At 28.5% G+C, this 16,218-nt stretch overlaps 2 protein-coding genes and 1 long non-coding RNA gene across 7 annotated transcripts in view; 1 reads left to right on the forward strand and 2 right to left on the reverse strand.

Annotated features, from left to right (window-relative positions):
* Positions 1-16,218, reverse strand: part of ChAT (Choline acetyltransferase) — a 57,443-nt gene that overhangs the window by 40,866 nt on the left and 359 nt on the right. Inside the window, exons 2-5 of one of the 5 annotated variants that reach the window (XM_040722169.2) lie at positions 15,518-15,572; positions 13,704-13,721; positions 10,927-11,115; positions 10,697-10,872 (exon numbers count right to left, since the gene is read on the reverse strand). In XM_040722169.2, coding sequence (XP_040578103.1) covers positions 10,697-10,872; positions 10,927-11,115; positions 13,704-13,709 — 371 coding nt within the window. In that variant the 5' untranslated portion in view covers positions 13,710-13,721; positions 15,518-15,572. Of the gene's footprint in view, positions 1-10,696; positions 10,873-10,926; positions 11,130-13,703; positions 13,722-15,517; positions 15,573-16,218 lie in introns of all 5 variants that reach the window. The other 4 variants (XM_040722168.2, XM_071892265.1, XM_071892266.1 and 1 more) reach the window with 4 other exon arrangements.
* LOC139906837 (uncharacterized) lies at positions 46-7,221 on the forward strand. Its single transcript, XR_011782830.1, has 2 exons — positions 46-6,784; positions 6,847-7,221. It is a non-coding gene; the product is annotated as an uncharacterized lncRNA (long non-coding RNA).
* On the reverse strand, positions 12,979-15,507 carry LOC121126815 (vesicular acetylcholine transporter). The gene is made up of 2 exons (XM_040722170.2): positions 15,196-15,507; positions 12,979-15,152 (listed from the first exon to the last, which is right to left on the reverse strand). The coding sequence occupies exons 1-2, from the start codon at positions 15,421-15,423 to the stop codon at positions 13,767-13,769; spliced, it is 1,614 nt and encodes a 537-aa protein (XP_040578104.1). The 5' UTR covers positions 15,424-15,507; the 3' UTR covers positions 12,979-13,766.

Consider the following 16,218-nt stretch of genomic DNA (forward strand, 5'->3'; position numbering starts at 1 on the left):
ATAAAAACTCCTTTTGAAATTAGTTTTTTTCTTTAAAGAAGGGTCAGGAACCAAAGGATTATAAGTTCTATCTCAGTTTAACCTCATCTGGTTAATAATAATAATAAAAAACTAAGTTTCATCTGTTTAATAGGTGGTGAGGAATTATCATTGGAGAAAATTTTTTTAAACTTTTGTGGTACATTACAAATTCCATCAATAAAAGCATCTTCTATTTCTTGAAAGATAAAGAAGACGAAAATTAAAAAAATACATTAGAAGATGAGTTGAGAGGAAACAAGAAGCTCTGTAGTGTCTATAATATGGAATGATAAAGTTATATCAATTTTGATATAAACTCAATTGAAGATCAATTGAAACTACAATTTTATTCGCACCATACACAACTTAACGATTCAAATACAGGAAATCGTCAACAAAAAATTAATATCTCCATTTTGGAACAACAAGAAAAATATATCCCACAGTTTTTATCTAAATACATTTCCAAAATATTCCACTTTTATGTCTTTCTTAGTCAAAAAAGTTTCATTTCCCTGCCGTAAGAATGTCTTGGTTTTTTATCTTATAACGAAATAAAATGAATCTATTCAAAAACTGAATACTCAAGTTATAAAGAAAAATCGATTTAGAGTACTTTTTGAACATATTTTTTTTATGCAGAAATAACTCGAGGTTTGAGCGGCAATATGTAAATATTTCAAATTTTTATGCATAGTAGCGCCTTTTTCTTTAACACTCAGATATTCAAATAAAACATTACCAACTTTAATTTTTGCTTGTATACGCCAGCTTTAATGAAAGGTTTTATTTTTATTGGTCCAATTTAGTACATTTTACCATTAAACTAGTAATATAATCTGAAGTGCTTTGATTAAAAAGACAAACTTTTATTATGCAAGTAATTTCGGATTCAAGACAAGGACTTCAATGTCAGTAGGCAAACAATCTGCCTTCATTTCAGGCTTCTGATCAAGGGCTGGCCATTCTTAATCTTATCTTTGATGCCGTAGATTGTCGTTCTTTACACTATTGTAATCTTCCAGATATCCTTGGGAAGAGAAAATCAGATATACTTATCTTTTTTCTCACTGTGCACTCATATTTATAAAAATTTTAACATTGTAAACGATAAACTAAAGTAACAGCTTTATTCTATAACGAGATATACAAAAAAAATGAGATAAATATTTAACCGCTTAATATCATTTAAATAATGACTGTATATATCTTTATGTGATACCCGGTTAATAATGCAAATACTTGAGCAAATTTTAAGGCGAGCAGAGATACTCCAAACCCTATGTCAGTTTTCATCCAACAAATTTAATAAAACTTATTAATTCACTGGGGCGTCCGCATGATTTTATATATTTAATAGTTTTTTTTTTTGGTTTTTTTAAATACATTTCTAGTACTAATTTTTTTTGCTTTAATCCTTTTTTTCTTCCAGAGCAACAATTTTTGAGAAATTCCTTCATTTGAGGGTTACAACACCTCCACCCAACCCCATTCGGACACTCCTAATTAATTCAGCTGTTGGTACTTTTTAATTCGTTTTTCTTAGCAGCAAGGGTATGAGTATTATAGCCACATTAATAACTTTACGTCAACAGGAAGAATTTGTTTTAACAAATGCATAATAAGAGGGACCGAAAGGTCCTCTATTTTGACACCTTTTACTATAATGGATGTAATGAGTGTAAATTTTGCTTAGAGTATAGTCTCTTAAGTTTAAACTAATGCCGTAAAATTAACCAAATTTGTGATTTAAAAACACAAAAACAATTGACAAATTCGAGGCGTCCCTTTTCTTACTCATCAGTGAACCCACTTTAAGGGCTATTATAATATTATTAGAATTGTTATAAAATAAAAAAAAGGAATTGAATGAAAAAATCGTACATCAAATGTTATATGGAATTACAAGATTTTTTTATTCATGCATTTACACTTTTTATTATCTAATTAAAAGTTAAAGAGAATTTACTTAAGAACCTTCGTTTCCAAATAATTACTATTACAAATAAACAATTTAAATTTAATAAAATTTTTGAAAAATATCGATATAAATTACAAAATACATACATGAACAAGCTTTTTAGCTAAACTAATCCATTGTCCTCATTTATAAAACAATTTGTCAGAAGATAAGAACTGACGTAATGAAACAAGCTTATACAAAAATACAAATGACAATAATAAAATTGTTGATTATGGACATAACAAAAAAACTTAAGGTTAGCCGAAGAACTTTCTTACAAAATAGGTAATACATTACTGAACTAATAAATTAGTACAGAATTTTAAAAAGATTGATAAAGAAATTTCCCCTTTGTGGAGTCCATATATAATAAGGGTAATCCATTTTCAAAAATTAAACGCAGATGACACTCAGGGAGTGTATGGATTATTAGGTTAAGTAATTTGGCACAACTTTGAAATACATTGTAGAAAAATATCATGTTACCTAAAATATAAATTTGGGTAGTAATTTTTTAGCTTCTTTCTCTTGTTTGGTGTACCCCAAAATTAGTTTCCTTAAAAAAATTGGATAACCAATAAGTTTAAAGTATTTAGACATATTTCATAGACTTTTTTTAAAACTGGGCTTGATGTTGATTAATTTCGATGGCACAATAAAATATGCATATACACAAGGAAAGCAAAATTTTCAAGCCGCCAGTAGCATGAGGCTTGTGAATTGTTGGTATAGTTGAAAATATTATCTTTCTTAAGACTCATAAGATGCTCTGAATTCTTCGAAATATCTTTATATTTGAGTTAAGATAAATAAATTAACTGTACCTGGTCCCCACAACACTCTTTGGCCCACACTAGAGAATACTCAGAAAGATGATTATTCCAAAAAAACAGTTCCGAACTGTTTTTCGATAGACAGAAGACTTTTTTTTTTCTTCAATAGGAAACCAAAAATTAAATCAGTAACAATTTTACAATAAAGCAACAGGTTGGGTAACTTTATCAAACTGGCTTAAATTTGGTTTCTTGACCTCTTAATTCACGAAATGTAAGAGTTAGGAAAAATGTTCAATATTCCAATTGAAATTCACCTCTAATTGATTATTCCATTGAATTGCAAGAAGATCAATAATAGAACATTCAAAGATGTTTAGATTTTTTTTTTTTTTTGGGGGAAATGCAAAGTCCTAAAGAAAGAATTTAAGTTTTATTTCTATTACATTGTAGCCTTGCCAAAGATTTGACTATATCAGCAAAAAAAAAAAAAAAAAAGAAGTAGTATCTCCATTGATTTTAATAAACTGAGTGTCTAAATTGACCTCTACAAAGACTGCATATCATCTGCATCAATATCAATTCAATGTACCTCAGTTGAGTTCCAAAGGTGATCCTAAAACACTTATATTTATGTAAGAAAGTAAGAGTCTATCTTTCTATGGATACAACAAATAGTAAGGGGACTGCAGTACATTCGTAACAAGAACTTATCTCTGTTACAATTGCTTCACTTTCTAAACCATCTATAGTGACTGTAGAAATGTTGTTAGAAAGAAATGTTCTAAATTTGTTAATACTTTTTTTTGGGAGCAATCGCTAAACAGCTTTCAAAATAAAACCAAGATAGGCAATTTCTAAGTATTTAAATAATAAAGCGCTATAATCGCACCATAAGTTTACTGCTTGCCACCGATAAACAGCAAACTAAACATTTTGGGGTATGTCTAAAATATTCATTCCTTGGATAAATCGTGTTTCTTGAAATCCAATTTTTTAATTCATAAAAGGCTCAATTTGCTTTGCAACAATGCCAGAAATTATTCTATAAGTCTCATTTAGGTTTCCAATGACTGAAGCCTGTAACGTAAACTTTCTTAGGAATCAAGAAAATATTTCCATCGGTTACTGAAATAAAAAGTTTAACCTTTCTTTTCATATATTTGTCCAGATTAAGTAAGTATGGAGTTAATTCCTAACTAAAAATAGAGGATTTATTTTTCCCATCACCATAAGGACGAGTATCCTTGTTATTATTAAAACAATATTAAAGATACTCCAAATTGAGAAAAACAAAACTTTGAATATGTCGCTTTAACAAGTTTTAAAAAATTACTTCTTTTTCCCACTACAATACAGTGAAATCCATTATAAAAAAATGATAATATTTCTCCCGTTTGAACAATCGCCGATTAGTTTTCTCAAGTCTTCAAAACGTTTCAAAGACAACTTTCAATGTCTATTGAGGTTTTGGTTCGTCTTTACCCATTTCAAGAATACGAAAAAAATTAATTGCATTAGCCATAAAGGTCTTCAAACATACAGCTCCATAATTTGGTAATTTCTTAACTTATTCTTTGAATTACAATTCTTTGAAGATTGTTTTATTTAACTTACGGGGAGTTAGAATGAATGAAAATCTTCCCGGTCGCATATGTATATTAACTTTATAGATATTTCTTATGTCAGATGGATTTACTTCTACATCCAAACAATGAAGAAAAAAATTGAGTTTACGTCTGAAAAACGAATCATACTACATCTTAGTGATTATCAAAATTTATTAACTTCACCTAATCACCTGAAAAATTTAAAAAAAAACGACAAGGTACGGTGTTTTGAATTTCAATTTTAACTAATTTATGTTCAAAGCCAAGTTTTGGACGGTAAAGTACTTTTTGTTTGTTGAAAAAAATTTTTTAGCAGAAATAATAATTAAATTCATTCTTGACAAAGTCAAGAGACAGTATATCATGTACTTAATATATTAATTAATCTACTAAATTAAGATAAACTACAATTAGCTTTTGAACAAAAAATTTATTAGGAAAATTTATATCACCAATCAAAATAATGGGAATACTGGTGTCTTTGTGCTGATTTATAATCGACTATAAAAAAGAAGAATCTCACGTTCAAACCATATACTTTGACAATGACTAACTGAAGAATATTCACTCTGGTATTCCGAATTTTCCGATTTATTGCAAAGAAAAGTAAGGACTTTTCTATTGGATCTATAGCCGTGAAGAAGCTTTTGTAAGACGATGGAAGACAAAAATGACATGAACTCCAAAAAAAAAAAAGAAACTCAGGAATTAAAATATTGAATGCAAACTAGATCAGGTGTTTAAGACAATACGCATTTCATAATTGCGTCACATGATATTTTTATTTCCCCCTCCCAACAAACACTTAGAAAAATAATGTTAATATTTAATATAATTCGAATCATGTGGCCACTTAGGAGGATGGGGTAACCCTTAAAAACTTGTCTATTTTCGTTGGGAAGGGGAGCTTAAAACCACATACAGATGTATATGAGGCCAAGATTGCATAAATAACGTCATAGGAAACCAAAAACCTTTTTCTTTTAAAAAAACATTATCCGCAATTAAACATCATTTGGAAGAAACAAATGAAACACAAGGTTTTAAGGGTGGTAAATTCAAGAACCACGTAAACCTACATAGGAGAGAGGGGTAAAAATTATGTAAAAAATTATGACCCCTTTTACCACGATAAACAGAATTTCCATTTTAGAGTTCAAAGATTTCTTTTTAGATATCAAGGTAAATCGTGTACGACAAGGTACACACTATAATAATATTTTTTTTTGGTTTTAAGGCTTTTAAAGGATTGACAGGAATTAGAGACCTCGCCAGAATGACTCACTACGGGTCCAAGAACTTATTTAGTCTGAGCTTCCCGATTACCAGATCACTAAATAACTAGTTAATATGCATAATAACTGAACTAGACTGTTAATGTGCATAATAACTAGGTAATGTACATAATAAATGAACAAAACCGTTAATGTGCATAATAACTGAAAAAAATAGTTAATGTGCAAAATCGTTAAAATCATAAATTTCACGTTATCTTCCGAGACTCCTTCCAGAGACACAAATTGATGATCGGCTTATGGGTAAGGGTGATAATTTTGGTAAGAATAGAAAAGCGTGCGAGGAGAAGAGAAGAAATACTTATGGCATCATTGATTAAATAATTTACATCTTTTCTATCAATCATGAACGTTATCATTCCCGCCTTTATTATTCAATATTAATATAATAATATTAGATGGGGATAGTCGATAGAGAACTGAATAAAATGCAAAAAATAACGTCGCCTTCTGTCTGGATTTATGAAAATGAAGGCCCAGGAATTTGGAAAACGCTTACCGGATGAGAAACAGATGGTTTGTCGGATTTGTCGATATAAATGTGCCTTTAGTCCCCTGTCTAGAATTACACGCCACTCATTATCCTCATCTCATAACAAGAGCATGTATATTCATCTAAAAAATCAAGTTAATCATGAATACATCAAGTCAGACTTTAACTCTGATCTCACAACGATGCTTATTGCATGTAATATAACCTTATCCATTGCTAATCATCTATGTTCAAAAAATTTATGGAGAAATACAAGGGTAAACATATCCCTTCCCGAGGAACCATCATTAAATTAATGGAGGATGTTGTTACTGATGTCATTTATAGAAATACATATAAAAATGTTTTGAGTCATCCACGCCAAATGACAATCAAGTTATCAGTAAAAAGTATTTACGAATATCGAAATGGAACTCTGAATTTTGTACTATCTCACCGTAAGTATTCAATTTTTTTTAAATCTAACCATAAAATATGATTCTATTTTAGCTAAACATATCAAGAATTATGATACACAACTCAGTAAAGGGCAAACACAACTGCTTAAATGGTCACAACAACGGGGGTAGTAGTTTTGGATTGTTTGCAACTAGTTTGTCTGAGACTACTTACTTCGCTTTAAGACATGGGTATGATAATTAGGTTTTCCAATATTACATAGTCAATAAATATTACTTTTTTATCACTTAAGGCTTAGCTATGGTTGATGGGCTCCAAGAAATGGTGTTGAGAAAACTCATAAAAGGCAAAAACAACTGTTTAAATGGTCACAACAACGAGGGTAGTTGCATTGGGTGTTGCATTATAATTAAAAATTGTGTATATCCTTTATGATAATGGTATGTTGTTATATAAGCATACCTAAATAACGGGGGAAAATCTTTTTTGATGCTCTTAATAGGGAGTAATATCGCCGGACATTACTACATAATTAGCTTTTGCTCTAAATCTTTACGATGAATTTATTTCTAACATTTTTTTATTAATATATTTATTGTCTAATTTTATGATTTTGACATTTACTTTACTATTATAATTAGTTAGATCTCATCGGTAGAGATATATCTATCCTCTGCACAATTGTATATAGCAACTTCCACATGAAGAAGAGGGGTGATTATCTTTTTGATTAAACTCCACGTCTCGCTTGTGTATTGCAACCTAAAGTTATGACATATTTAACTGAATTCCGATGTCAGAACAAGAAAATATTATTTGGATCAATCTATTATTTCAATATATTGTATTCATAATTTATTATTATTAATAGTTATATGATTTTAATTGTTTAATTTTGTATATTTAACTTAAATGTTTAATGGTTTATTTTTTAGTATGTAGATTATATTTAATTAAAGCCTTCTTTTTTAAACTTTGAGCTTCAAATATATTTCAAATACTCTACTTTGTCGTTTCATTAGCTATTATTCTGAGAATAAGGTTAATAATGAATTACAATTTCATGGAGTGTGACGTTTTCAAATCTACTGTAACGGATAAAAAACGTCGAAGTCAATTATACGTAGTTTATCTTCATTAAACATTTTGCTAATAAATACATTCGTTATACCCTCAAAAATCATAATAAAGCAGGCAGATGATAATCACATCAGTATTTTAAACAATGATACCATATGTCTTTTTTTTCCCCTCCTCCTTGCACGCGTTTTTCTCTACAATATTATCAACTATACTTATGGGATATAAAAAACCATTTTTCCTTTTCTAATGTCGAAATCTGTTATTTTTCTTTACGTTTTGCCACTTCAAAAGTCATGTTGCGAGTCGGGAGTTGCCAAGAGTATTATAAACTATCTTATTAGCAATATTTTAAATCCGAGTTTCTTATGAAAATACTCGTATGCTCAAATTTAGGTAATTTTTTATAAGAGTCCAAAGATTTTCTTTTAGAAATGGAACCTGATCATGTAGGATATAGTAGGATATTTAATTATTTTTGTGTTTTTTTTCAGACTTTTTCAAGGGATTCAGATGAATTAGAACCCTCTCCAGAAAGACTGACTCAGTACGGGCCCAATAACTTATTCATGAACTATTGTCTAATTTCCGGATTACCATACAAAGTAAAAATCTATTAAATTTCTGTGTTAATCTACAACAAATTCTACAATGAAATTCCAATTTATGAGACCATATACAAAGTACAAGTATGTACGCAATTTTGCACCCCTCCACCAAGTTCGCATTGCACTTTGTACGTAGACCTTCTCCACATATCTTTATATGTCTATTACTTCTTCTCAGCGATTTCATTGATTGGATTCTTTTAAGGGAAATGATCAATTACTTTCCCAAATTGTTTTTCTTACTGGTTGTTTAATTTATTAATCATTTTGAAAGTTTGACCATAGTTATTGTAATTTTTCTCTTTTTTGATAATAATTTTTTCTAAAGCCTTTTAATCTCACATTAACATTGATGAAAATTGTCACCTAAGTTTTTAATAATAAACGGGTGTATTATATTAAGGTCTTTTATTTTTTAAGTTATATCCACTGGAAATTTTGAGTAAAAGCCCACTTGCTTCATATCAAAGTTTGGATTTACTCGAGCTAGTTCAAATTTTTTCAGTCCAAATATCTTAAACGTGTCAATAACTCAGACATTTGAATTCAAAAGAGGTGTTAATTTTTAACACAACAAATGTTTTCCATCTATATTTCTTATCCCAGACAAACAAATCCTTCATTAAACTTTTTTTGTTTGACAGCACTCAAATATAGTATTCGAGGAGTTAACATATTTGTTGCTCCCTGGTCTGGTGATTGGTTGCAGAAGAGACAGGTAATCCTCAAAATTTAGGCTCTTTTGACAAAACAATAAAATGCAATTTCTTTTTTTATGAAATCAAAAATGGTGCAATTTCTAAATAGGTTGTTAATAAACTATTCCAACGAAGAAAAACTTTGATAAAGTTCTCCGAATCCCTGGACGGTCTTGATGAGTTATTCACTAGACTACAAATCTAAAGTTGGGTTACTACATCTATTATGCGTGTTTATTTATTACCTATTAAGACAATTTATTTATAAGAACTTTGTATGATATACCTCAACATCTCTCCCTTTCAAAATGAAAATATTTTCTGATATAAAATTGGTGTTTTTTGTAGGAGTGAAAATATCATGTTAAACAAAATTTTGGAAGCACAAAAATTACTAAACTGGTATTTTCTCTTTCTTAAACAACATATTAGGTCACATGTCCCTTTATTTGGAGAGTTATTGAGTTTTGATATTATAATATGCAAAGTTCTAATAAATAAATTGGGTTCTCACGAACGCTGGATGAATTTACCTGGAATATTTGTGTTCGTGAGGTAATGTTATGTTAAGAAAAGGCATCAAAACAAAAATAGATGCTTAAAAATGGCCAAGTTGCATGTTATTAACTTTGTATACTCTAGTTTCTTATCATGAATTATGTAATTTACAAGTTTACATTTAAATTAAATTCCTGAAAGTTAATCCCATTTTAGATCAACTTGTTAAAATTTAATTTAAATTTTATGTATAAGTAATTTATGATTGGTAAATTCATATTTTGATTTAATTAGTACGGAAGTAATTCAGGACGACCATAAAAATCTGAAGATATTATATTTATAAAAAGTTATAGGAATAAAAAGTAATACTAGAAAGTCTGATACTTCTTCGGGACAACAAGAGAAACTAATTGGAAACGAAATATTGGTTTCATGCTAAAATACTGAGTAAAAACTTTTTTAACCTACTTTTAAATATTTAGATTTCAACTTATGCTTTCTTTTATCACTTAATATTTCTCAAGTTCTTATTTATCCACAAATAGATCATATTTTTTTAGGTGAGTAATAGCACCATTGATAAATAATTTTTAATAGTAAATATTTTAGAAATTATTTTTTTTTAAATACATTTTTAATATAATGACAAATATTTATTTAAATCCCACAATTATATTTATTCATGGGGGTTTAAACTCCGTAGAATTTTATTTACCAGGATTTTTGGCTTAGAGCTTTAAAAGACAGATAAACAAAACACAGAACAAAGATACAAAACAAAACATGTAAAAAAAAAAAAAGGAATATCATCGAAAAAACCTTTCTTTGTTTTCCCCTGAAATTTGTATATTTACTTTTCCTCCTTTTTATTCGAATACTTTTGTGAATATCCAAAATTTCAAAATAATAGTATGTATTAATCTATTTATTTAAAAATATATTATGGGGATTAATAGTAATCCTTATTAATGGTTTCAAAAAATACATTCAAATTTGAAATTTGAACAGGTATTCTATACTTAACGAATATTATTGAGCATAGTTATATATGGAAAAGGATACGTATAGTTTGTTATTATTTAATATATTTATATTAATGCAATTCTGTGATGTATACACATAATCAAAATCCATGAAAATTGAATATGGAATATTTACTTTGTATATTATTTTATTATCTAATTTTCTATTTAAAAAGCTTTCTGCTAAATAACACTCACCATAAATTATTTTTTAATAAGAATAATAATCTTACATTTCCAAGGATTCCTTATATTTTATAATTCCTTCAGTAAACTTTGTAGCAAAATTTAACATGTCTTCAACCCCTTTCTTGAATATCAATCTTGGAAAGACCCATCCAGGATTGGAATTGATAGGCAATGATGAAGATACATTTAAATACATGTCATCTAACCACCATTCATAAGCCTTGACAAATTTTTATTGATAACAATATATTTTACAAAATTGAATTAATCATACCCAGTTTTCAGAAGTGATATTTTTTTCCTTAATATATTCTAAAAGGTCATCCCTTTCTTTCAATTCTTCCAATAACAATGAAGTTTTTTTAATTTCAGGAATGAAAGCTTGAATAGCATTGAGATAACCTTTACACGTATTTTCAATATTCGGTAAGGGAAGTTTCGGAAGATTACTAAATTCTGAGACCTAGAAATAGTACACTTTTAGTGGAATTTTATAAAAAAAATAATTGCATATTGCTTTATACATTGTAGAATATATATATTCAAAATCTATCAAATTTATCAAAGTGTTCATAAGAGTATTCCGTTTATCGGACGTCTTTTTTGGCTGGTCCAAAATATTTTCTGATGGGGACCATTGAAAAAACATATTGGTAAAGTATAAGCTACATATTTACGTTACTTGTACTATTATAAATGTAGATTTATGTGTTAAATTATATATTTAATGATGTAGTGCCAAACACAGTAGATATTCAGTAGAATGTAGTCTTAAAAAATAATAATTTCTAAAAACATCAAGAAAATCGCAAAAAATGCCGTTAAGGTGGGTTTACTTATTTGCTTTCGTGCTCATTGCAGATACATATCTTTGTTAATTATTATTATCTTTATGTAGTCACATTAAAATATACCCAAATGATCCATGAAGTGAAGTGCAATAATAATAACAAAAGTGGAAAATATGTGTGTTTATGTATTCCAGTAAATTGAAATACAAGGTTACTCATAACGCGTGTACGACCGACGTTTGACTTACACCGCACTTTTTAATAGTGACGTCAAAAACAATGATTGGTTGCGTGTTTAGTCAAAATCTGTCTATCTTGCAGTAGTCGTTACGACACATTAAATAGAAAATTTTAGTATGCCCGATTACATAATGGTCTAAACCAAGGTTAATACAAATACAAGGTTATATCATAACTGGTTTACCACTAATGTATGGCGTCTATCTCCCTTTTTAATAGTGACGTCATATAATAGTATTGGTTTCGTGTTTTATAAAAATATGTCTGTCTTGTCTTGCAGTCGTTACAATACATCACATTAAAAATTCTACCAAGCCCGATTATATTATGGTCTAACCTTGTATTTCTATTAACCTTGAGTGAACCCACTTTTAAGTGGCAAGAGTATGAATCCACATTTAGATAGTCTCCTTTTTTTATTAGCAAAATTAAAACAAGGTTAACTCAATGATAATGGAAAAGGAAGAAAAATAACTGAAAATTTGAATCAACATAAGGGTCCTTTATGTATTAGGACAATATCATTTCATATATAGCTTTGAATTCTAGAAAATACAAACTGTTTAAAATAGTCTATTTATATACCCATATGTCGTTGTTATTTTTTTTCATTTGTAAATGATCAGTACCTTGTCAAAAGTGGCATTATAAGCCTCATATTTCACCGATATTCTTTTTATTGTCTTTAATAGAAAAATATGCAAGGAATTTTTAAAAAAATACCTTATAAACGGAATATTCTAGTGGACATATTGACAATACAATAATATAATCCGGAAATATGGAAAGAAATCAAAACAAATGCTTGCTAAACATGCAGCTAGTGATCATGCAAAAACAATATTCTTGTTTCATTTACCATAATAATTTTGAAATAAGTAAATACGGTTACTTTTCTTAATGCAAACAAAACTTTTTAACTTATTATTCCATCTGAAGTATTACCTTTAAAAACCATTACTTATCCATAAACTCAAAGACTTTTGCACTTATTACATTTTACTTTGTTTTTGTAATGATATAATATAAAAAACAATGAGTCTATAGATATATAAGGAGTGTTACAATTAATGTTAATTCGTATAATAATCAATCAAATAAATAAATATAATACAAATTCTTTCTTTTTTAATCAGGATTTTAGTGTTATACCCTATTATCATTCTTTTAAAGTTATATTCATAAATTAATCAAAGTTACAAAATAATTACTAAAACAGTAATTTATTTCATACATCAATTGCAATATGAATTCAACTTGAAAGTAATACGTTAATAAAATGAATCAAAAATAAATATAAATATAATGTAGCATCTACAAATTTTATTACTGCTCTTTCATGGTATTGGCAATACAATTAATATTACATACAAAGTATATAATAATACGCGCATGTATTTCAAGAATAAACATTTAATTAATCATAAAGGTTATAAAACTTAATAAAAGGTAAGGATAATTTTTAACTTATTTAGATTATAAAGATATAGCCTAATAAGTGATAAGCTTTACTTTCCTCAAGTACTTACAATATGCCATGAATTAAATTTCACTACATTTCAAAAACATGTCAGATCAATTTATACCATTAAAATTATTCGATGAAACCATTATTAGTATATTTTATCTAAGATCTTTAACAATACATGTTATTTAGCACTTTGAAATTGGAATTTGAAATAAGATTTTTGATAAAGAAATTGCATTTCTAAAATAACTTTAATTGAGGAAAATATATTTTTATATTCTATGATTAATATAATATCTAATCAAAAATTATAATAACATAATATCACATTTACAATTCATTTAAAGCTGTTAACAAAATAAATAAATAAATTCAATATTTGATTTAATATTTATGTGCAAATGAAAGCAAAATTCTGAAACAATTATGTCCTTTCCTGGCTTTCATCAGTTTACAACTTTTGAGGAAGGCGCGAGGAAAGAACCAATCGTATCAGATAAAAAATGAGTTCTTCTTTTAATTAGACTAAATGCATGAGTAAGAAAGACTTACCGACATCCTTATAGTAAACTACCAGAAAGTTAAAAAAAATTAAAATTAAAAAGTGGATATATATTATTTTCTAAATGGATTATTTTGGTTAGTTGTTCGAAATGGATTCGTAGTATCTTCACAAATTTCAGATTCTTCTATTTTGATTTCATCGGAATCTATCATTTTTTTGTTTAGTACTTCTTGAAGTTGATAAGCTTGAAAATCTTTTGGCGGTGGATCTCTTACATTTATTCCTACTTCAGAACCTTGAAACGGTTTATAATCATGCATATCTTTTAAATAATACAAGAATGGTGTATACCCAATACTTAAAATAGCGACTATAATATTAAGAGCTGTGAAGCCCATCTTTTCAACTACATGCCCCGCAATTACTGGTCCGATTGCATATGCTGCACAATAGGATATGTCTGCAATTGCATATACTGAGCCATAAACAGACTCATATTTCTTATCAACAATGAATCCAAGCGTGGGTAATAGTGAGGTGTCAATCAATGCTATTCCAAAGCTTATTATACTGATTGGAATCATAAGTACGAAATAATTTGTTGAAAAAGGTATTATAAAGCACGAAAGTCCCTCCAAGGCTAAACCAATTGCAGCAAGAGCCCAAATCCATTCTGGAAATTTTCCTGTCATTTTTACAGTTATAATTACACCAATGACATGAGGGAAGAAAGCTGGTAACCAAATCATTCCTTGCTGCCATTCTTCTGCATCCATAGTTTCGGTCATCCATTTAGAAATAGTGGGTTCTAAGAAAGCAAGAGATACATTTGCCATTATTAGTGCCCCAGAACAACAAGCAATGTGAGGGTCCATAAACAACTTCCAAATTGGTGTTCCTTTTGGTCTGACGTATCCTTCTTCCATTTGCTTCGCTTTCATTGGTCGCATTATTAATAATAATAATAATCCATCTATTAAGCAAATAAAAGCTAAAATTATAAATGGAACAGCTTTTCCACAAAATTCATATAAAACCCCCCCAAAAGGTGGAGCAACCAAGCATCCAAAAGATATGAAAGCTAATGCGATACCAAGGGCTTTCGATCTCTCTGATTCTTCTGTATAACGATCTGCAATCATGGATAAGCCACCAGTGTCTGCAAATGCAGAGCCAACACCTTGTAAGCTTCGAGCAAAAAATAATACACCATAAGATGATCCACATGCAAATAACAAAGTTGAAAAAAACATAATTGTAAGCCCAAACATCATAGGAAGATCATATCCAACTTTATCTATAATAGTTCCACTAATTGGATTAATAAATATCTGTATTGCAGCTTTTGAGGCAAAAAGAACTCCAATTCCTGAGTCTTCACCTTCATATTCAATCATAATGCCACGGAAATGTAGTTTTCGCGTTGTATTGACATATGTTATAGAATAGTTTCCGGTTGAATTTGAAAAGAAATTTACAATCATGTCTTTGCTGAACTGGAGGTGGACCAGAGTTATGATCATGTATATTTAAAGGTACTTGATGAGTTTCCCATGCACCAATCAATCGTAAATAATCAGGTATAATTGGAACAATAACCATGTATAACATGTTATCAAGTAAAAGAGCAATTGAGACTGTAATTAAAACAAGTTGTCTTTGCGCTTTGGGTTCTTGCAATTTTTTCCAACAATTCTGTTTAATTTCAGAAATTTTTTTTTCCAAATATAGGAACTTTAATATCTGGAATACTTTCCATTTTTTCATAAATTGTTTTTTACAAGTTGAATTGAATAATTATCAAAAAATATTTAAGAAAAAATCAGTATTTAATTATTTATTATATTTTAAATGATTTTACGTAGCAAACTTGTTTTTTTTGTTCAAATATTCTTCTTCTTCTGAAGCCAACTTACCTATGGAGAGAACATAAAGAATAAAATTTACAAAAAGAAATGGAGAGAGATAAACAAATACACACACATACGCATAGTTTGTTCATGAATTCCTTTCTTTAAAAAATACCATGAGAAAGTAAAATGTTATACTGGAAACTGTTATAAAAACTTAACTTCTGCCTAAAAAATTAACCAAAGGAATACATCAAAAATAAAATATATAGTCAATTGATTTAACCAAATATATTGTCAATTGATTTAACCAAATATATTGTCAATTGATTTAACCAAATATATTGTCAATTGATTTAACCAAATATATTGTCAATTGATTTAACCAAATATATTGTCAATTGATTTAACCAAATATATTGTCAATTGATTTAACCAAATATATTGTCAATTGATTTAACCAAATATATTGCCATCTTCAAAATTATCTTGCTCCATTAGATGAGTGTGGTGATGATATATTTTACTAGCAAGAAAAGTCATTATAATTTTTTATATATATTTCAAAAATCTATTAACGAATGCTTCAGGTACAGCCTTCATTAGCAGGAGCCAGGTGGGTCTGTACCCCAATATTTTTTTCATCAGTAGTATTTATCAGTCCATTAATAGTCAATCAACCATAGCCACTCCAGTCAGACCCATCCCCAAA

This window comes from Lepeophtheirus salmonis, chromosome 12, assembly GCF_016086655.4.
Source record: "Lepeophtheirus salmonis chromosome 12, UVic_Lsal_1.4, whole genome shotgun sequence".
Taxonomy (NCBI): Eukaryota; Metazoa; Arthropoda; class Copepoda; order Siphonostomatoida; family Caligidae; genus Lepeophtheirus; species Lepeophtheirus salmonis.

Coding starts and splice junctions, on each gene's coding strand:
- LOC121126815 (XM_040722170.2), bottom strand. CDS start 15,423: ATGAAAAAATGGAAAGTATTCCAGATATTAAAGTTCCTATATTTGGAA. Junction 15,153..15,195: donor GTGCATGGGAAACTCATCAA/GTACCTTTAAAT, acceptor GTCCACCTCCAG/TTCAGCAAAGACATGATTGT.